The sequence below is a fragment of the Leucopleurus acutus genome (assembly GCF_964270905.1).
Source record: "Leucopleurus acutus genome assembly, chromosome: 18".
NCBI lineage: Eukaryota > Metazoa > Chordata > Mammalia > Artiodactyla > Delphinidae > Leucopleurus > Leucopleurus acutus.
In genome coordinates, this window is record NC_139160.1 from 78,080,608 (window position 1) to 78,101,518 (window position 20,911).

Here is a 20,911-nt window from a genome sequence, read left to right on the forward strand (position 1 = left end):
AAGGGAACTTGATTAGATGGCCACACCCATTCACGCCCGGGTACAGACTGTCTGCTTCCAAGTTTGGGGGCAGCGCGAACAACGCCGCCAGGCCTGTGTTGACGAGGCCAGGCCGGCCGCTCCACACACAGGCCTCCAGACCAGTGGGAACGCGGGATGCTCGTGCCCGAGGTTCTGCTTCTTTCATTGCCAAGTACAACCCCGTGTTATGGTTCACGGTCAGTCCCTGATTTTCTCCTGTTCAAGAAAATACCTGAAAGTGTTGAAAATGCCCAGCTCTCTACGCTATGAAATCCAGGCACGCTCCCCGAAGTCCAGCGCTCACCCCGCAGCGAGGACGCAGCTCTCATCCGTGAGGGTGTGCCCGGCCCCGCGGAGCAGCGATGCCGTGACAGCAGTGCCCCAGGAAACACGGACTGTCTCACCATGGCCGTCTGCGCCTCCCCCAGGCCACGCTCTCCTGCTCAGGGAACTGGTGGGGGGAGGTGGCTGAGGGCCTGACACCCACGGCAGGCTGTCCCCTCCGCACTGCCCGTCCCCATGCCCAAGTCTGGACATGCCCATGGTGGAGGTCACACTGTTGACTCGGAAGCCCAGCTCACAGAAGTGGATCCAGCTCCACCTCTTCTCTGGGGTCCTCGCTCTCGGAATGCGGCTCCATCCGACTGGAGAGGCCCACGTGGAGCCCGGCTGAGCGCGTCAGAGCCCTGGGACGACGCGCCTTCAGGGTGGGTCACTTGTGCAGCCCGGGAGAGCCCTGCAGATGAGCCACATGGAGCAGAAGCCAGGAGCACACTGCGCACTTCTGAGCCAACTGGGACAGTCGGTCTGGCAGCTGGAGCAGCTGGCGCGGGGGGGGACAGATGGGAGGCCTCGGGGGGGGGGGGGCGGGGGGGGTGTGTGTGTCCACGTCCCGCAGCGGCTCTTCTCCGCGCAAAGGGCACGCGCCTTTGCAGCGATGAGCAACTACAGTCCGCGGCGCTTCCTTCTCTAGTAAGTTCTGCACAGACAAAGGAGACGCGCACACTCCGAAAAAACAGCTATGACACCTGGGAAATTAAATCAAGGTAAATTCAGCTTGTAAAAAGAAGCACTAAGTTAACCCAGCATTTTGATCGCACAGAAAGTTCAAATTTAACATAAAAAGACGTATCCCAAAAGATACGGTAGAGAAGACACCTTTTTGTATAAATTCAGATCACCTTTTTTACAGAAAGAGTTAAAAGATGCCTTCGTGAAGAACACTCATGAGAAGTAAACAGAAGCTGTCTCGGAGGCCGTGCCCCTAGCCTGAGTGTCACCAGCACCCCAGGGCCAGCGGAGACGGCTGCGCTTTCTGAGAAGGGGATGCCAGGCCTCTGTGAGGTGCATATCCGTCAGCCGTGATGGCAGAGACACTGAGGTCTCAGCCTCCCCCGGGAAAGACCCGAGAGACTCCAGCCGCGGAGGACGAGTTCTCGGCAGGATACGAACCAGGATGGCCCGACTCCCTGTCCCCGGGGCCGGGGGCGGGGTCAGCACACCGTGGACAGCGGGGGGAACGGGTTCTGCTTGCTGACAACCAGCTTCTGGTGCTGGTGCGAGATGTAGCCTTTAATGTGACCCTGTGGGAGAAGAGCAGAGGTGGTGTGTTTCTGGGCCTGGGTCTCGTCAAGCCTGCGGGGGTGAAGGACCTGGCGCTGTGGCACAAGTATCCCCCCACCCAGTCACCGTGCAGTCAGCTCCCTGGGAGGACGAGTGAACACGCACAGGAGAGAACAGAGAAATATGTGCCGTGTGCATTCACCCCGCCCGCACAGAGCCCTCTGGGAACAAGGAAGGCATCAGAGCTCCCAGTGAAGGCGGGGCCCGGGGGAGGCGCGGCCACACACCATGTAGATCAGGTTGGCCAGGATGCACTGGACCTCGGCGATGTCCACGTCCTCCACCTGCATGAACTTCAAGGCAACCAGGAACGCATCCAGAGACAGCTGGTGTGTCTTGAGTAACAGGTACCTGCAAGAGGGACAGAGCTCACGCTCATCAGGGACGGGATGTGAGGACGAAGTCAGCAGGAGAAACATCTGCTGAGAAACCTCTGTTCAAGAGGAACAAAGCATCTCCCACCCGCCAGATACACTTGAAAAATAAGAGCTTTTAATTCTGACTTTCCAATTTTAAAAAGCCACTAGTACAAATATACTTTACGTTTACTGACTATTTGCTTGAATCTCAGATGCACGTGTTCTCACATTTTAACATCCTTATAATCGAGAAGCACCTTACGATGGACAGTGTCTCAGGTGTGATGAACTGCGGTCCTTGCTAATTTTGATATATTCCTCGCAGCCAGAAAAAGTCTGACTTTAACTGAAGTTTAACTGAGATCCTGCTGGGACCAGGGCTCAGAGAAGAGTCAACTTCCAGACTGACACGGAAGAAAAGAACAACCTCCTGATGGACGGGGTGGTGGGGAGGGTCAGCGGGTCACCAACGGAGGACATGGGCAACGGGTCCCACACTCTCCGGCACAATGGGAAATGCCTGGTTCTCAGGGCTGGCGCTAAAACGTCTGTTACAAGGTCTCCACCGCAACCCGAGTTGTTCCTCCCGCAAGGGCGGGCAGACCTCTGCTCCCCCACCTGCGCAGCCGTAGCGCCCAGGCCCAGGGCAGTGCGCGGGCCGCGGAAGGCGGATTTTACCCCCGGAATGAAAAGGATGGACTCTGCTTACACTTTCTTAAAGAGGTTCCTGTAGGTGATAATCTTCAGCTTCTCGAGGATGAGGAAAATGCCGCACCGGATGAAGAAGGTCTCGTGCTTGGCCAGAGCCTCGTTCAGGAGGAGGAGGTTGCCTTCGCTGGGCGGCGGGACAGACGTACAGACACAGTCAGAACAACGTCCGGGACGAGAGTGCGTCGAAACGCCATTAGTTCTGTCACAACACGAGGACGTGTGTGCTGATTTCACCTTCTATGAGGTCTCAAATGGAAAAGGAAAAACACTCTACCTCACAGCTTTGGTCACCTCCGCAAACTGCATGAGATGGTACTTCCTCAGGAGCTCAATGGTTGGCATATGACCCTAAGAGTAAATTTCCAGAATAAGAACGCTTTCACTTTTAACCAAATTGTCTGATAAAACTCTTGTCAAGGAAAAACTTGCAACCTGCGTTTCTTAGGCTTTCTTCCTAAGTCGCTGAATAAGAACTGAAAGCATCCTAGTCTACTGGAAAAAAAAAAAAAAACCAATGCTGGTCTGGAAATCAGAAAACCTAGCCAAAACATGGTTTTGTCATCAGTGACGTCTGACATCAATCTCGACCTCATTACTGTATCATAGGAGGCGGGTGACACATGAAGCAATACTAGGCTACAATTTAGGAATTCAGAAACAGCTTCTAGAAGAACCAGCTGAAAAATCTAAAACTGGTTGTTCCCGTGAAGTCGGGTTAGCAGTGGGGAGGGAGGTGTGACACTGTCTCTTTCCCACTACAAGTCGCCCTGAACTAGGTAAGTATGTGTGTGTTGTTTTGATAATTTTAAAAAATTTTTAAATGGTAGGAAAGGAAGCCCTATCTATTACTTTGAGGATGTTTTAGTCAAATAACTTGCTAGCTATTTGTCATTTCTTTACAAATATCAAAAATAATTTTCAGTGACCAAGTAAGATACCTACAGACAGGCTGGAATGACCTTTTTCTTTCTTCGTTAACCCATTTCTATAAATTTAGATTTTTAGGGGAAACAAAAATAATATGCACTTATTTTACTTGTCTTATATATGGTAAACTTTTGAGTTAGGGAACTTCAAGAGAAAGGAAACACAGGCAAGCCTTTCCAGAAGGATCTGGAAGTGCCAGTCATGGAAAGAGTAGTCTGGGTCACACCCAAGGCTCTTCCTCCTCAGTTTTGGGGTGCGCTCACGTGCAGCTCAGACTGTGACCCATCACACACCACTGGCCGCGCCGTAAGACACCTGCCCACTTCTCGTAGACAACAGGACCCGTGAGAGCTGCTCAGATCACTTACCAGGAGCATCTTCACAGGAAGGAGATAAATGAGGACCATCCTTTTGTTCTTCTGGCTCAAACGGTGGCAGTGCTCAAAAGCAAAGGACAGGTACTCCTCAGCTGCAGAGTCAGACACAGACATGGTCCCCACGGTCCCCACCCTGTGCCTGATGCTACCACCCACCCTTACATGAAGGCCCGAAAGGCTTCAGGAACTGCAAATATCTACCGTCAATATTAACAAATTATTTCCTGCTGTGTTAGGTATTCAAAAATACCACTCAGTGCATATTCAGAGGAAAAGCACAGCAATACCTTCAGAGACCTCAGCTGAGAGTACAGGTGACCCCTGAACAAGGCAGTCCGAGCTGTGCGGGTCTACCTGTACACAGGTACTTGCAACGGTAAACACTACGTTACCACGTGGTCTGCGGCTGGCTGATCCATGGATGTGGAGGAACCGTGGGCACAGGGCTGACTGTGAGTCACACGGGGCTTAACCCCCTCGTTGTTCAGGGGTAAGCTGTAATTTAAAAGCTTCTCTTCTTGGACTTCCCCCGTGGTGCGGTGGTTAAGAATCCGCCTGCCAACGCAGGGGACAGGGGTTCGAGCCCTGGTCCAGGAAGATCCCACGGAGCAACTCAGCCCGTGCTCCACAACTACTGAGCCCGCGAGCCACAACTACTGAGCCTGCACTCTAGAGCCTGTGCTCCGCAACAAGAGAAGCCGCCGCAATAAGAAGCCTGCGCACCACAGGAAGAGTAGCCCCTGCTCGCTGCAGCTAGAGAAAGCCCGCGCGCAGCAACGAAGACCCAACGTGGCCAAAAAATAAATAAATAGATAAATAAATTTATTTTTAAAAAGTAAAAAATAAAAGCTTATCTTCTTATGCTTGATATTTAAAGGAAAAGAAAAAGATGGGGGAACTAACCAAGAAAAGCCCTCTTTCGAAGGCTGTAGATGTATAAAGATTTTGTGAAAGAAAATGAAAAGTTGGTCTACATGACCCTACAGAGTAAAAAAACAGAGCACTTATTATGAGAGAGCTGTTGTTGTTATTATTATTTGTAGTACGCGGGCCTCTCACTGCTGTGGCCTCTCCCGCTGCGGAGCACAGGCTCCGGAGGCGCAGGCTCAGCGGCCATGGCTCACGGGCCCAGCCGCTCCGCGGCATGTGGGATCTTCCCGGACCGGGGCACGAACCCGCGTCCCCTGCATCGGCAGGCGGACTCCCAACCACTGCGCCACCAGGGAAGCCCGAGAGCTGTTATTTTTGTTATCGGAGCATCCATGGCCGTTGACACACGGAGAGGAGGTGCTCCTTACATCCGGTGTGTTGCCTGAAGTCACATGGCTTTACGTGCAAATAACTGTCAGAGAAGTGAGTTTAGAAAGTCTGGTCTGAGGACGAGAGAAGAATCATAAAGGACCACCACGTGCCAGCTACTCCAAAAGCTCAGAAAGAAAAAACGTGGCTTCCCGTTCTTGAGAAAGCTAGTGACACGAGCCACATAACGCGATTTCACGAGAGCGCAGCTCTGGCGCGGCACCGGTCCGCCACGCACGGCCACAAGCACCAAAGATGGCACCTGCGCAAAGGCTCGCCCACCGCGGCTGGAGCTGAGCTACGCGCCGCCCCATCTCCACGTCCTGGGCCAACGGGACCAGCAGAGGCCATAGGGAAACACCGTCTGTAGCCTGCGCCGGAACACCAGTGCCCAGAAACGGACATGCTGGCGCCCGTCTCAGAGACCTGGCGTGGAGCGAGGAACTTCACGTGGGACTTTCCCTTGTGGAACCAACTTAGTGTCAAAAATAAACACAGCTTGGATGCAGCCAACACCCACGGTCTACCTTCAGCAGTAACAGGAGGCAGTGAGCACGTCCCCTGGACCCAGCCCCAGCTGCTCAGAAGCAGTGACACACCTTGCTTGAAGTCGCTGTCGAACATGGCCTTCCGCCCCACGTAGTACCTGTACGTCACCCTCTGCGCAGTGCTGTAGTCGTCCTTCAGGTTTGAGCTGTCGATGGCTCGGATGAGCGGTTTACACAAATGGAGCTTGTTGATCTATAACGAGTAACAATCTACCCTAAACAGTATTTTAAATAAATAGGCAGAGCCAACATAAACTTCTGGTTACGAAGTACACGCCTCCTTGCGGTGGGATTCACATCATCAAAACCGAAGCCTTGACGCTAACACCGCACCACAGCTGCACAGCCCGACCACGCCCACCGCGGAGGGCCCACCCGCACGGGGGCCGGGCTGGCGCCCCTCGCCTGGCCGTCCCCGCACCGACACTGGTGTGAGGCGCTGGAACCTCACTTCCCCTGGAGCCGAGCGCGCGCCTCGCCGGGCGGAGGCTAAAGAGGACACGGGCGTGAAGCGCTGACAGCAGCCCTCGCGCCGGGCAGCCCCTGGGCGCACACCAGCTCCCAGGATTATGTGCGCAGCCGGGGGCGAGGCGGGGGACCGCTTGCCCGGGAGGCTGGCTGGCTGTTAATAGAAGGGCTGTCTGGGAAGACAGGCGGAAAGCAGACCCAACAAAGAGACGCAGCGCTCTCTTACCTTAAAATAGATCTTGAATAACTGATTCACCAGAAACAGCATGCCCCACTTCTTGGAGTCCTCTATGCCCGCACGGCTACGGGGAGAACGGTTATGTTAACGCTGCCCGGAAGTAAAGATGTCACGTGTCAACCGCAAACTCAGCTTCCGCAACAAATTAGTGTCTTTAGAGCCCCACGGCTCGAGTCACGTGCACGGAAGACTACAACGCCACGAAAGAAGACGTCTTCTCTAACACCGTGGGTACTCGGGGGATACAGCGCCTTGCCACAGCAGACGAAAACCGCTCAGTTTGCAGCGATGTTGTGTAAAAGCTGACTGCGATAAAGCGCTTGGGGAAAAGGAAAAAGGACCTTCTCTTATCGTCACAGCCACCGAAACACGGCGACACAGAGGGACCTCGGAAAGCGTGAGACCCAGAGCGCAGGCCACATGGGCCCAGAAGTGCTAAATGTGTGCGGCAGCATAAGAGGTGGTTCTGTTCTCTTATTTCCTTATGAGACAGTGGACTATTTGAAGCAAAAGCTAACAGCGATCGTGGGGTCAAGGCCAGCGCCCAGCAGGGCGGGCAGGGCGGCGGGGCGCTCACGTGTCGCTGGCGCAGACGCGGAAGCAGCTCATCAACAGCTCGGCCGCCTTCTCCAGCATGTCCCCAACTTTGCTCTTCCCTTTCTTTACCAGCTGCTGATCTGCCTGATAGAAGATAAAAACCTTCACTTTTCATCTCCTCTAGACACCTCGGTTAAACAGAAGATCACGGCATAGCTAGAAGCAAAAACGCACAGCGGAGGGTCGTCCCCAAAGGTTCTGGCGAGACCATCTAGCCTGTGCTACTACGTTTACAAACCGGAAGCGTCTACAGCGTGTTCCAGCTCTTCCACAAATCAAATCGCTCTTCAACCAATTCAAGCCGGACTCCCTGAGCCTGCGCAACCTGTGCCACGCGCTGCTAACTAGCCTTTTCTTACTTGGCCGCGAAGCCCCATCTCCCACGCGTGTGACATTTGCATGGACGGTGCAGAGGACGGCAATGGACAGGACCGGCGCCTGCCCAGCGGCCCCAACCGAACTTGCAGCCACTCTGTCCTGAACCTCGCGCACCCGCGTCCTCCCATCAACCAACCAATACAGCTAACTTCACTTCAGAGGGTCAGTGAGGATGCAGTAAATATTAACACTATTAGTAAGTCTTAGGCCTTGAATACATGTATTTTTAGTGTTCTTTGCGATGAAGCAGGAAGTCCGCCTACAGCACGTCTGTTTTTAAGGAAAAGCACTGGGGCCACTGTTGAGGCCTCAAGCTGGACCGTGGAACAAACAACCTCAAAGCCTGGCCAGCCAGCATGGGCCACTGGCCAGCGCGGGGCTCTGGAAACTGAATGAAGCAAGCCTGTCACTCCCAGGCAAACACTGTTATCTGCTGCCGATGACATCTGCACTTTCAAGAAAAACTTAGAACTTTGGGAAACTTGTATTGACCACCAAGAGCCTGGCGGCTTTCCATTGCTTCACGACTTCTCTGAGGTCACTGGAGATATTGACAAATGTAGAGTTTTCCTGGTTTTTGTTTTTTCACGTAATGAAATACGTCAACATTTGGAACGTCTGGGTAACTCAGTGAACCAGAACTCTCCAAATGATCAATGTACAGCATTACAAAATCCTACAGGGGTGAAAGGTCCATTCCCCGTGCAGGACACACCAGTGGGTTCGGATGTAGCAGGAAACGGCCACTGCTAAGCTTCAGAGGCCACACTGTAATGACCCTTAAGAACTGCTCTTGTAGTTTTCAAAGGTGTAGCTCAGAGAAGGGCATCTACGATCACCTGAAAAGGCTCCTAGAACAGTCCTCCCACTTCCATGTACAGCTACGTAAGGCCACACTTCTTCATATATTCAACCAAAACAAGGTACTGCAGAGTGAATTCAGAAGCAGACCTAAGAATCTGAGCGGCTTCCGTGGAGCCATACATTAAAGAGATCAAAACGGATAAAAATGCCACTTTTTTGTACATTTTGTTCACTTTGAATATATATATTTTTTTAATTTAGAAAGTCAATTATGTTACCACATAAAAGGTTTATTTTAGGTGAACAATATTAGAAATTTCCCCAGTTAAAATTTCTAATACAGTAAGTACTGATATAACCCACATGAACAGAAGCTTCTGGGGGTCCTCAATAATTTCTATGTAAGTTATTATATTTTTCAGTTCTAAAATTTCCATTTGGTGCTGCTTTATATCGTGCATTTCTTTGCTGAGATGTCTCCACCTGCTTCAAGGGCGTTCGCACCTGCTCCCAGGGTTTTATGGCGGCGGGGGTGGAATCCCCATCCCATCCTCGGTGTCGGGTGCTTGCTGACTATCTCCCCCATTCAGAGTCTCAAAGGCCAAGAGTCCTGATTCCTGGTATGACAAGGGACTCTCGATTATATCCTGGATGCCCGGGGTGTCATAAGACTGTGGCTCTCCTTGTTTCAGCCAGGCCTGCGCTCACACCAGCCACCCACTGTGGACAGGGCTGGGCCTGCAGGCCAGGGCGGAGGCAGCTGGGATGCTCCCCGCCCACAGGTGGGATGCAGGGGAGGGAGCCGCGTCGTCTCTGCCTACTGTCAGTGTCCCCGGGTGCCGGACCGAACCAGGACGCCCAGGAGATGGGAAGGAAACAAACGCGGGGAACTCGCTGCTCTGCCCCTTCTTCTCTCCACCTCTCAGAGCCACGCTGGCCTTAAAACTCCCAGCAGGAGGGAGAGAAGCACGCGCCTACTGTGTCCTGTGCAGAACCAGACGTTATGGATGGTTTTTAAAACTGTAAAGGGGTGTCTGTCAGGACCAAAAAGTTAAGAACTGCTGCTCCCAAAATGGCTATGCTGACCCCAAGGGGAAATGGACTCATGAAATCCTCCTTGTTCCAGAGAACCCTGAGCACTCCCTGAAGCTACACTTGGGACGGAACGGGGCGCATCTCCACAGCTGGGAGAGCACAGGCCCTCACGCGCGAGCCAAGCCACCCCCATGCTCTCTCCACACCACATTCACCAACCCAACGTGTTCCTCAAAATTTGTGGAAAGATGGTATGAAATTAAGCAACAGATAGAGAACGAGTTTGGGTTTAAAAGCACAGTGACAGAAACTGAACTTACGTTATTGGCAAATATTCGAAGGTCAAGTGCCACTGCATACATGACAGGCAGAGCCCTACGGGGCAAAAACAAGCACGTCTGAAGACGCTCTGAGGCCAGAGGTTCCATTGCCAGAGGCGGGGAGGCCAGGGCTACCATCCAGAAAGGGGGTCACCAGCCCACGCCCAGGGGCTGCTATGCTTTCCCTCACCCTCCTCCCGGGCAGGTGGCAGCCCCTCCCCATCTGCACGAGTCCCGGGGAGTCGAGGGGCTCAGCCCTGGCAGCTCTCTCCCCCTACGCTGGGACAGGAAGTCTCCTTCCCCTCAGCCCCTACCACCAGCCAACAGCTCCATTAAAACAAGACGTGGTTCACAACGATCTCCTACCAGGGTCCAAGGTATGCAACAGACCAATGTCACAAAACGACTCTGCAAAATCTAGCTGGCAGTGTTAATTTTATGTGTAAGAGAGATCTTCACTTAAAAAGGGTTTTTTTTTTTTTAGTAAAAGGTATTTGCAAGCCTTCAGTTATCTTAGTATAAACAGAATTTCAGTATTTACCCAGATTTTTAATAAATCATAAAATAGCTTACCAAGGAATTTAAAATAACCCAGTTACTATGTAGTCCATCATCCCAAATGAACTGTAACTGATCTACATCTTTTATCCAAGTTTAAAACCCAAAGTAAGTTCAAAATTGACAATTAAAGGGAAAAAATAATATTTAATAAATATTTGGGGGCATGGAATGGCCGAAATACTTCATATTTACAGAAAAACACTGCAAATAATCTGGCTGACCTGCCATTTAAGTTTACACTGACTATTAAAACTCCATTACCTGTGTTGATATTATCACGTCAACACACAACATTAAATACCAACACAGAAAACACAACTAAAACTTCTGCTTTTAAAAAAGAAAAAAGCCATTTGCTAATTTCCAGCTGTTTCTGTTTGTACTTACCAGTTTTCTTCTTTGTGGGCCTGAAATGCCCGTAGGAATGATGTAGTATATTAAGGAAGGTCCGACAGAAAAAGTTCAAGTCATGCTACAATTGAAAGACTAAAGAACAACAAGGGTTCTAAACTGTAAGGGCTACGGCTCACCACTTAAAAGATTATGTATCACAGCAGCAGGTTCTTGAAGGGAAAAAATACATGAGCCCACATTACAAACGTCTGAGTATCATTAGGTATACGTAAATACATTTATTTCATACATACTTTCCCCAAAGTAAGAAAAAGGCTGTTATAAGATTTTTAAAACTGGCTTATTTGGCTTCTCTGAGCTCAGATGATCACAACTTATATATAATGTGCTTTAGAATCTGTGGTATAAAGTTTATTTCACTGATTACAGAATTCTTGAATTCAGAGGAGACTTGGCTGGTCAGTAACCAATTCTCTTCCGTGTATACTAAGCAAGATGGTTAAAAAATTAGCAGCTAAAGGGAATTCCCCGGAGGTCCAGTGGTTAGGACTCAGCACCTTCACTGCCAGGTTCCACAAGCTGTGCGGCTCGGCCGAAAAAAAAAAAAAAGCCACTAAATTCTGGAGATACATATAAACAGTACTAGAACACTCACTGACCAGGGCCTTAGCCGTAAGATAGCACTTAAAACGACTTAAATCAGAATTGGCTGGATTAAGGCCCTCAGTGACCACAATTCAATGATGCTGTGTGTTGCGTCCACTCTTCCATCTGTGCCCGGATCTGGAAGTTCTTCTATTTCTCCAAGGGGACTAACCCATCCCTGTAACTATACTGAATGTTGGAAAGGCAACAAAGTATTATTCTTCACAACAGAATTAAATAAAATCCTTAATCATAACCAGTGTTCTTCCCCACCATGTAGGTGACTGGACACAGTCTGAAGGCCATGCTAAAATCCTTAATCATAACCAGTGTTCTTCCTACCACGTAGGTGGCTGGACGCAGTCTGAAGGCCAGGCTACATTTAAGGACCTGAGTGGAAGGGCTAAGTGAGCTTCTCCTGCTTTCTAACTAAAGGCGGGACTAAAACTGGCCTGACGTTTCAGGATCTTAGCCCCCAAGTAACCCGCTGTACCTGTTAGACACTGAACAGTAACACCCACGACAAAAGATATTGGACAATGACGGTCTGGCACTTGTACGCCTCTATGAAGTCGTGGTTCCCCACCGCGTACGTGCACCTGGAAAGGAAGTGGTGGGCACTGAGGGCGGAGGGGCAGCAAGCGCGCGCACTCACTGAGAGCCGGCACGGACCACGCGGACCGCACTGCTCGCTCCCAGCACAAACGCCCTGCTCTCAACTGACCCAGCAGATTACAAGGAGGCTCACGAGAGACCACCGGGTACAGGAGGAAATCCCACGCTACATGCTGGGCCTGTTCTTTCAAGTCCCAGAAGGAGAAGCCCAGCTGCAGAGGTTCCACTAACAACACGCAAATGGCCCTTCTTGGGCATCAATGGGCAAGGACACTCTACCCAGACGCCCGGCTGGCAGTGTCACTACCAGTCAGTCCATCCCCAAACCTGGCGCCTCGTCGCATGCTGCACAGAGCTAGGAAGTTGCTACAAGAAACACAGTGGCACTCCAACTTTTCCAGAGATCTCAGGGGCCCCGCAGGTCTGCCCCACCCTGCCCCCACACCCCAGCCCGCTCAGGACGCCGGAGAACAGGGCAGGCAGGAGGACAACCAAATCCCACACACTGTAACACCTGGAGCTGCCCGAATCGAGGCTTTAGAGGTGAAAACAGTAGACATGACATGTGAATAAAAAGCAGAATTTCAACTGCTCTGCTCTGCTCCAGTTTCTTCCCCAGTAAGGCCAAAAGGTTAAAAACTGGGTGTTTCCATGAAAAACGCAAGTCAATAGTGGGCGCCATAGCCTGCTGCACAAAAGACCAATGCAGCCAGTAGGACGGATACCAAATGCTTTTCAGAGCGTTACACAGAAGACGCACACACACACAAGAGACCGCTACGCGGCCAGTAGGACGGATACCAAATGCTTTTCAGAGCATTACACAGAAGACACACACACATCCACGATTACCATTTCATGTTAACTTTTCAAAACATACGTGGTCCCAGAATAAAACATTTATTAAAATTCAAAAGTATTTCATTTTTTTAAAAGTATTTTAAACTTCACAAGATTTTCATAGGTGTTACCAAAGTGAAATTACAAACACACTTTTCTACTTTTTCAAAGGAAATTTTTCACTGCTTCAAGCATAAAATGTTAAATAAAACCCCTAGAGTCAGTTCAGCAATTTTCAGATTTGCTTGTTTTTCTTCCTCACTCATGGATTACCTTAAATGAGCTGCAAACATTTCGTCATAAGGGGGTTCCAAAACTTGTTGACACTTCTCTTCTGGAGAGGCCATCTAAATGATCATAAGAAAAATAGTAAAAATAAAATTAACTGGGACAGAAAGAATGCAACATGTAGGAAGAGATTTAGACAAACCTTTGTTTCAAAAGAATTTACACTTTACAGCTGACAGTAACTCTTCACACTTTAGCACTTCAAAAAAAAAGGTTCATTTCTTCCACACATATTTATCAAGCACGACCTACGTACAGGGCAGGAGATGAAAGCAATTCGCTTTGTCTACCACAGGCCAGGAAATACCCTAGGCATGTTCATGTACCTCTTAATCTATTTATTAAGCAGCTACTGTGTGCCTCGTGTGAGGTCGAAGGAGCTGGAGACAGTGCCTGGGGGAAAGGGGGTCGGGCGGCCAGCAATCGCTCCTGCCCACTTCCTGCTGACAGGACTGCCCACTCGGGGTCCTGGGAGACAGCAGACATTCACCTCGAACTTGCCCTCGCCTCCCAGTGGCCAAATTCTGGATAACACAAGCATCGCAGTGGATTATGCAGTGCACTGAATTTAAAAGAAAGGGACTCAGTGAATCCACACTGATACAGCTCTATAACTGAGAGAGGGAGAATGACAGCATGGGAAAGATCACCACCCTACAGTCCCTGACGAAACAACCAGGCAGACAACGGGCCCAGCGAGGCAGCTGTCACGTGGAAGGACGTGGAGTTTTGGAGCGAAGGAATCAGCCTCAGGTCACAAATGGGCGAGCAGACGTGTATCAGGGACAACCTGACAGCAAGCTTAACCCGAGTCCCATCAGGACCCCGAGCACTTTATTTTTTTTTAATTTAATTTTATTTTATTTTATCTATCTATCTATCTATCTATCTATCTTTGGCTGCGTTGGGTCTTCGTTGCTGCACGCGGGCTTTCTCTAGTTGCAGCGAGTGGGGGCTACTCTTTGTTGCGGCACGTGGGCTTCTCATTGCAGTGGCTTCTCTTGTTGCGGAGCACGGGCTCTAGGCATGTGGGCTTCAGCAGTTGTGGCGCACGGGCTTCATTGCTCTGTGGCATGTGGGATCTTCGCGGACCAGGGCTCGAACCCGTGTCCCCTGCACTGGCAGGCGGACTCTCAACCACTGCGCTACCAGGGAAGCCCAGGGCACTTTCTTTCCAAAGAAAAATTTAGGTCCCTGATAGGACACTCTGACACTGTGACGGCCATCAGCGAGGAAGTGGGCATTACAAAATGTCAACAATATATTCCACAGAAGCTATTGCTTGGAGAGCATTTATCATCTGAATCAAGAACGCTTATAGTTCAGGGCTTCCCTGATGGCGCAGTGGTTGAGAATCTGCCTGCTAATGCAGGGGACACGGGTTCGAGCCCTGGTCCGGGAAGATCCCACATGCCACGGAGCAACTAGGCCCGTGAGCCACAACTACTGAGCCTGCGCTCCTCGACAAGAGAGGCCGTGACAGTGAGAGGCCCGCGCACCGCGATGAAGAGTGGCCCCCGCTCACCGCAACTGGAGAAAGCCCTCGCACAGAAACAAACACCCAACACAGCCAAAAATAAATAAATTAATTAATTAATTAAAGAAAAAAAAAGAAGAATGCTTATATTTAGAGCAGGGGCTGGCAGATGCTCATGTAAACGGCCAGCCAGGAAATGCTGCAGGCTCTGCAAGGCCCACGTGCCTCTGCGGCAGCCAGCGCGCAACGCAAGCGGCCGCGCGCCAACAAAACGCACTGGCAGCAACAGGACACGGTTTTGGGCTCCAGGGAGAGCCAGGCCTGGGCAGAGCCCGAGCCCCACTGCCTGTCCGCTGGATGACCTTGGATGACCTGGCCCCGCTACTGCACTTCTCTGAACCCCAGAAAGTCATGTGGGAATTAAACACAGGAAAACAAGCACAGATCTCAGGACAGACTCTGAGACACGGTGCTCAATTAATGCTCAATAAATGAATTGGAATTAGATAAATCGTGAAGGAACTTGGCAATTTTCAAACAAGAGTGGCAATATTAGTTTCCTTCCTACTCAAAGTCTAAACTTTTCTTAGGAAGGTGGTGACCCTGTAACCCTCTCAGACACCTGTGTGCGTGGTCCCACCACCTACCTGAAGCCGTGGGTTGGCAACATGAGGGTGCTTGAAAGACACCAGCTCTGCAAGGGATGACCCGTCTCTGGTGTCAATTGCTTCATAGACCTGAAGCGTTTGGAAAGAGAAGAGCTAAGTAGAAAATAAAACACCCTGTCCTAGTGGAACCTAGACAGCACATTGCACACCCCTAAACTTCACTTTCCCTACTTTGAAAGGAGTCAGAATATAACAATCAGTACTCTCCTTAGCCAGCAGATAATCACTGCATTTGAAAATGAGACATCCTGGAGGCGAACAGGTGACTTACCGCTAAAAACCACGAACAAGCAGAATAAGCCATCAGTTTATTATCTGCTTATTAATGAAGGTGAAGTATTCAATTTTACTCAGTCATACTAAGAAACATTTGAAAATCCACTTATACAGCTTACGAAGAAGAAAAAAGATCTTGAAAATCGCATATGTCCAAAATTCAAAGCACTTCCACTCAACCTAAATTTAAAATAAAAATGGGAAGGCAATGACCAAATAAATGTCACAGTCACACAATAGGATGCCTGGGTGTTGTGAAAGAGAATCAAATAGATCTACTTGTAATAACATGGAAAAGTGTCCACAACATACTTACTGTTAATTCCAAAAAAATTAGTTGCAGAAAAACTGTGTAACTTGATCTTGGAGAAAAAGAAAAACTAAGTATTGATATGACGTGTAAGCACAGGAAGAAATGCGGGGCCCCAGGCCACACCAGCTGACCCCTGGCCAGTGGAGTGGGAGCCAGGGGGGTCGAGGAGACTTTTATTTTATATATTTCTATACTGGAGGCCTGCGTTACAGCAGAAATTTTGTAATTAGAAAACCAAATGATATTTTAAACTTATATTTAGCAAAAAATGACATAAAAATCCTAACCATATAAGTGAAAACAAAGCCAAGCGTAAAGCTGCACGTACTACAGCATCATTTATCCACAGAAAGTTAGGTGTGGAAAATACATGCAGGGGCGACACAAGAGGACACACGAATGCACACCCACGAGGGGTGCTCACATCACCGCCCACCAGCAGGGTTAACACTGAAAGGCCAACCACCCTGAGCGCTGCTGAGAACACAAAGCAACTGGAACCCCAGCCACCGCTGGTGGGAGGGTGAAGGGGTGCAGCTGCCTGCGGAAACGGCGAGGCATGCGACCCTCCCACCTGGTGACCCGACGGCCAGGAGGCATGGAGGCCCGTGTGGCCTGGACACCTCCAGGACCCAGCTCCTCGTCGGCTGCACACTCAGCGTCGACTGGGAAAGTTTCACCACCATCTCTAAGGCAATTCACAAAATAAAGAATTTGCCACTTGACTACTCAACAAACTACATATGCACTTACATTCTGAGCCAGCAATCCCACTTCTGGGGATTTACCTTACAACAAGGAACAAGATATTTGTGCAGGCTTACTTGCTGATGTATTATAATGAGTAATCACAAAATACACAAAATCAGTGCCCCTGCCTCCGAGAAGCTGATAAAGCCCACGACGTTCCCGTCACAGGGGGTGTGACGGGAACAGGAGGCTGGCGACAGACGATGGGCAAGTCTGAAAGTACCGATGCACTGCTCAGCAGACACTAGAATCGCAGGCAGGCCAGTCACCCGCTCCGGTCACCGTTAATGTGTCACGCCCCAGAACCTTCGGCCCTTTCACTTAACACCCGCACTGGACCCTGCAGCCGGACCCCAGGTCAGCCTGTTGAGCGGTCCCTGTGGGCCTGGACCAGGGACTGCAGACCTCACCAAGTGAAGCTCACTAGCTCTGCGCGCTCCCAGGGGGCAATTCTCTTCCCAGGATGCTGCTGGCCACCGTGCATTCTCCAGGTTCCGAGCTGGTCCACAGGGGGGATCATCTACTCACGAACTCATGATTCCTTAAAAATACATTTTCTAGCTCCAGCCACTGAAAAGGCATAGAATTAATGGCTCCCCAGTAGCAATGGGCACACCTAGCACTCAGGTTTGTTTTCTAAATTCTATTCCCCACTAAAAGGAACCAGAGCTCCCTGGGGAAAGGGCAAATCCAGCACTGGGACAGGGAAAGAACTAGGTGAGCCTGGAGTATATATTATTGTGCCAGAAAGCAAGGCCAGGCTCAAAAAAGGACAGAGACATGTCAAAGAGCCACAGAACGGGGACATACGTATAATGGATTCACTTCGTTATAAAGCAGAAACTAACCCACAATTGTAAAGCAATTATACTCCAATAAAGATGTTTAAAAAAAAAAGCCACAGAAACCAGTTTGAATGGACTCTCAGTGGTCAAATCTGGGACAATTTGAGCTTCAAAAAGAATAATAACATTCTCACTATTGGTCCTGGATTATAACTAGGTATTAAAAGTAATCTATAATGATACTTTCAAAAAGAGGGGCATAGAGGAAAGCATTGTTTAACTGATGAAATACTAGCTAGTAAATGTAGAAAGAACAATAGGAAATCACCACTTGGCAACCACTAAAGTAATAACGTAATAACTGACTTGGGAAAACCATTTTGTGAGAGGGTGTAGAGAACAGGACGCTCAGTGGTTTTCAGGGTCCGTCCAACAGCCTACAGGTTCATCGCAATGGAAAAAGGTACCTCAACAGTGGAGTGATCTGATGGGCAGACGCCTCTTTAACCAAGTGATGCCGTCAGCATCCCCAGTGCTGGGAGAGGCCACGGGAAACCCACACTAGCCGACTGAAGCTGAATCTAACCACCAGGAACAGCCACATAAAGGCAGCTGGTGAGATATCTACACGTGTGGCCGTGGGCCTGGACATGTAAACAAGGTCGTGGGTCATAAAAGCCCCCTTCCCCAAGAGGCAAGAGAACGCTTCTAGAAGACTAAAGGGCAAAGCACCCCAATGCCATGTGATCTGACTGGACCCTGGGTTTCAAAAAAGAGGTTCCAAAGAAGATTGGGGGTGGGGGGGTGTGGATGAAACTATGGCTTCTACATTGGAAAATACTGATGTTCACGCTGATGTTCAGTTTCTCGGATGCACCAAAGACGCTGCAGTTACACAGCGGACGGCCTGGGTCTCAGGCGCACGCTCAGGAAGGTGAAGGCCACGGGATCGCCGGGAAGAAGCGCACGGGCCCGGAGGGAAGGCGAGCATAGTGGGTACACGCCCGGGTGAGAGGTACACACCTCTCCATTCTATGCTTTCAACTTTTCTGTAGGTTTCAAATTTTTCAGGAAAAAAGTTGGAGGAAAAAAATTTTAATGTAGACACAGCTTTTAAAAAGTAACCTGCCGTGTGAAATCAGAGTTTGTGTAACGGACAAAAGAATGAAATAAAACACACTAAAAAGAATAATACCAGCCCTCAGAGAGATACTAGGAGTGACGGAGAGATCCACCTCGGGAAGAAGCATGCAAACTGATCTTTTTCTAAGGAGAACAACAAATCTTTAAAGTAAAATACATGGGGAGATGTACGGTAAATTAATTCAAAAAGAAACCTAATGGAATGCCTGCGAAAACTCGAGTGCTGAGCGGAAAGCGGTGTCGCCGCGGGCCGGTTGCTGAGAGACAGCCCTCCTGGGCCCTCGTGCTGGGGGTCCCACACTACAAGACTCGGACCACTGGCTCTTTCACTAGGGCCATTACTCAGGGCTGTTCATGTGACGAGTTACCTTGAGAAATGAGATAATGTCTCCCCCATCCCAACCCCAGACAAAAACCAGACTTGCTTACTGCCTGCTGGACCAGGTGGATTCCCCAGGTTCTGTCTCTCTCAGGTACATGTGCAGCCACCCTTCTGGGCCTGTCACACCGTCTGTGGGACTTCGGGCCCAGGGAGCCACACAGAGTAACAAGGTCCCTGGTCTCTGACCCAGGAACCGCATGTGTTCTGCCAGCATCCAAGAAGCTAACAAGACACCTCATGGGCTACTGAGGGTGAAATCAAATCCCAGACCCAACAGCCAATGGAAGTTATCACAGGGGCCACGGGAAGCGAACGACAGGCGGCTTGCCCACAGCCGACTGCTGGCCGAGGGTGCCGCAAAGGCGAGAGATAAGTCCAAGCTGACAGGGCCGCTGAGATTCAAGCAACAATAAACTCTGGAAGCTGAGGAATAGGCGGGTTCTGACCCGGACAGGAAATGGCTGAAGCTTGGGCTGACAGAGGTAGCTTGGTGTCACAGCACGGACTCTGGGGCCAGGACTCCCAGTCTGAATGTGCCACTTACTAGCCCAGTGACCTTGGAAAGTCACTTAACATCCTCTGTGAAATGGGGCTTGCAATGGACCAACCTCCTAGGAAAACAGTGACGACGATGAGCTGCCGTGTACCACAGCGCCTGGTTCTCGGTAAGCCTTCACCAAGCACTCATCATGCCTGTTCTTCTCATAGCCACCCCGCTGTTCCGTGGGGTGGAACAGAGAAGACAGACAATTAAAGGAGATTCTCAGAGTGCTCCTCTGGGAAGGCAGGGAACAGGACCGAGCGGTAGTCTGGAGAAACAGAGGCATGGGAAACTGAGACAGACAGACCAGCACGAGTTCCAACTCACTGCTCACTAGAACGTGGAGGTCCGATCACTGGTACATCACTCGGCCTCACACCCCTCCACCTGCCTGCATCTATCCAGCCCACAAACTGTACTGCACACTGCGTGGCTCAGACACTGTTCAAGGCACACACGGTGCCCCTCCCCCCAAACCCTGGGATTAGGTGTGGGCAAGAAAACTGTAACAGACGTAGAAATATACAAAAGATACAAGTACATAGAAGATAAAAGTTATAAGAAAGCATAAAATTCTGGGGAGACTCTATATTCACATTGGTTCTCAAATGTCTACGTACTTGTTCAACTTTAAATAAAAACTGATACTGAAAAATGTTAACTCTGCAAAGATAAGGCCAAGGTGGACTTATCCTTTAAGTTAAGATTAAAGCATGGATCTGTTTTTTCATGATTCCCGTTTTAACCAACTTTCTCAACTAACCAAACAACTAATGGTTCCAATCTTGTTAGACTATATTCAACTGCCAACTAGATATCTTGGTCTGCTTGCCAACAGACACCTCCAACTTGACACGTCCAAGACTACATTTGTCTTTCCCTCTAAATCTGTCCTGCTCATCTGTTGCCCAACTAGAAACCTAGGAATCGTTCTTGCCTCCTCCCTGTTCCCCAGCCGCACATCCTCATTCAGCAAAGCCCTGGTGAAGGCCCCCTCAGAAATTCTAAAAAGCCCACTCGCCCTTTCCTTATCCCTATTACCACGGTTCTAGTTCTGCGAATTAGCACAGCTCAGAGGAAAGACTACAAGCCTTGAATCCATAAATACCTATGTTTGCGCTGTGCTGCTGCGTTCACAGGCTGTATGGACAAAACCCTGAGAGCCACACTTCCCAAGGGATGTAAGCAGCGGATCGCTAACACAGACCGGCTCGCAGCCGGACCACCTGCTCTGTCCCCCCGTTACTTCCACCACTTTGTCCTCCCTCCCCATACGCCCCTAAACTGAGAGCGCGGCCAGGGGCTCCAGCGCAGCTGGTGGACAGACTCGCCCGGGATCCAGCTCTGGCCCGCAGGCCAAGACAGCGGGAGGACAGCTGGCAGGATGCCCGTTGGCCGAGGAAAGTTACCTGCTGCAGGTACTGGTTGATGGTGATGTGCGCCATGGCCGCTACCGCCGCCGCCCCGCGGAGCTGCGCGCCCCGTCGCCGCCGTGGCGTCACTTCCGGGCCGCGGTCCGGTCCCGGCCCCGCGCCGCCGGCCCCGCCTCCCGCGCACGTTGGTTCCGG

At 50.3% G+C, this 20,911-nt stretch overlaps 1 protein-coding gene across 3 annotated transcripts; it reads right to left on the reverse strand.

The window, feature by feature from the left end:
* Positions 1-913: 913 nt before the first annotated feature.
* Positions 914-20,828, reverse strand: PCID2 (PCI domain containing 2). Of its 3 annotated transcripts, XM_082859529.1 has the most exons (14): positions 20,753-20,828; positions 15,133-15,222; positions 12,994-13,067; positions 11,797-11,864; positions 10,654-10,693; positions 9,706-9,760; positions 7,149-7,252; positions 6,560-6,635; positions 5,917-6,058; positions 4,010-4,110; positions 2,989-3,062; positions 2,713-2,838; positions 1,872-1,995; positions 914-1,604 (listed from the first exon to the last, which is right to left on the reverse strand). In XM_082859529.1, exons 1-14 carry the CDS (start codon positions 20,786-20,788, stop codon positions 1,515-1,517), a joined length of 1,200 nt encoding a protein of 399 aa, XP_082715655.1. In that variant the 5' UTR covers positions 20,789-20,828; the 3' UTR covers positions 914-1,514. The 3 variants fall into 3 exon arrangements, with proteins under 3 accessions (XP_082715655.1, XP_082715653.1, XP_082715654.1); XM_082859527.1 differs by lacking the exons at positions 10,654-10,693; positions 11,797-11,864 and having other exon boundaries at positions 20,753-20,806; XM_082859528.1 differs by lacking the exons at positions 9,706-9,760; positions 10,654-10,693; positions 11,797-11,864; positions 15,133-15,222; positions 20,753-20,828 and having other exon boundaries at positions 12,994-13,053.
* Between the last annotated feature and the right edge of the window lie 83 nt (positions 20,829-20,911).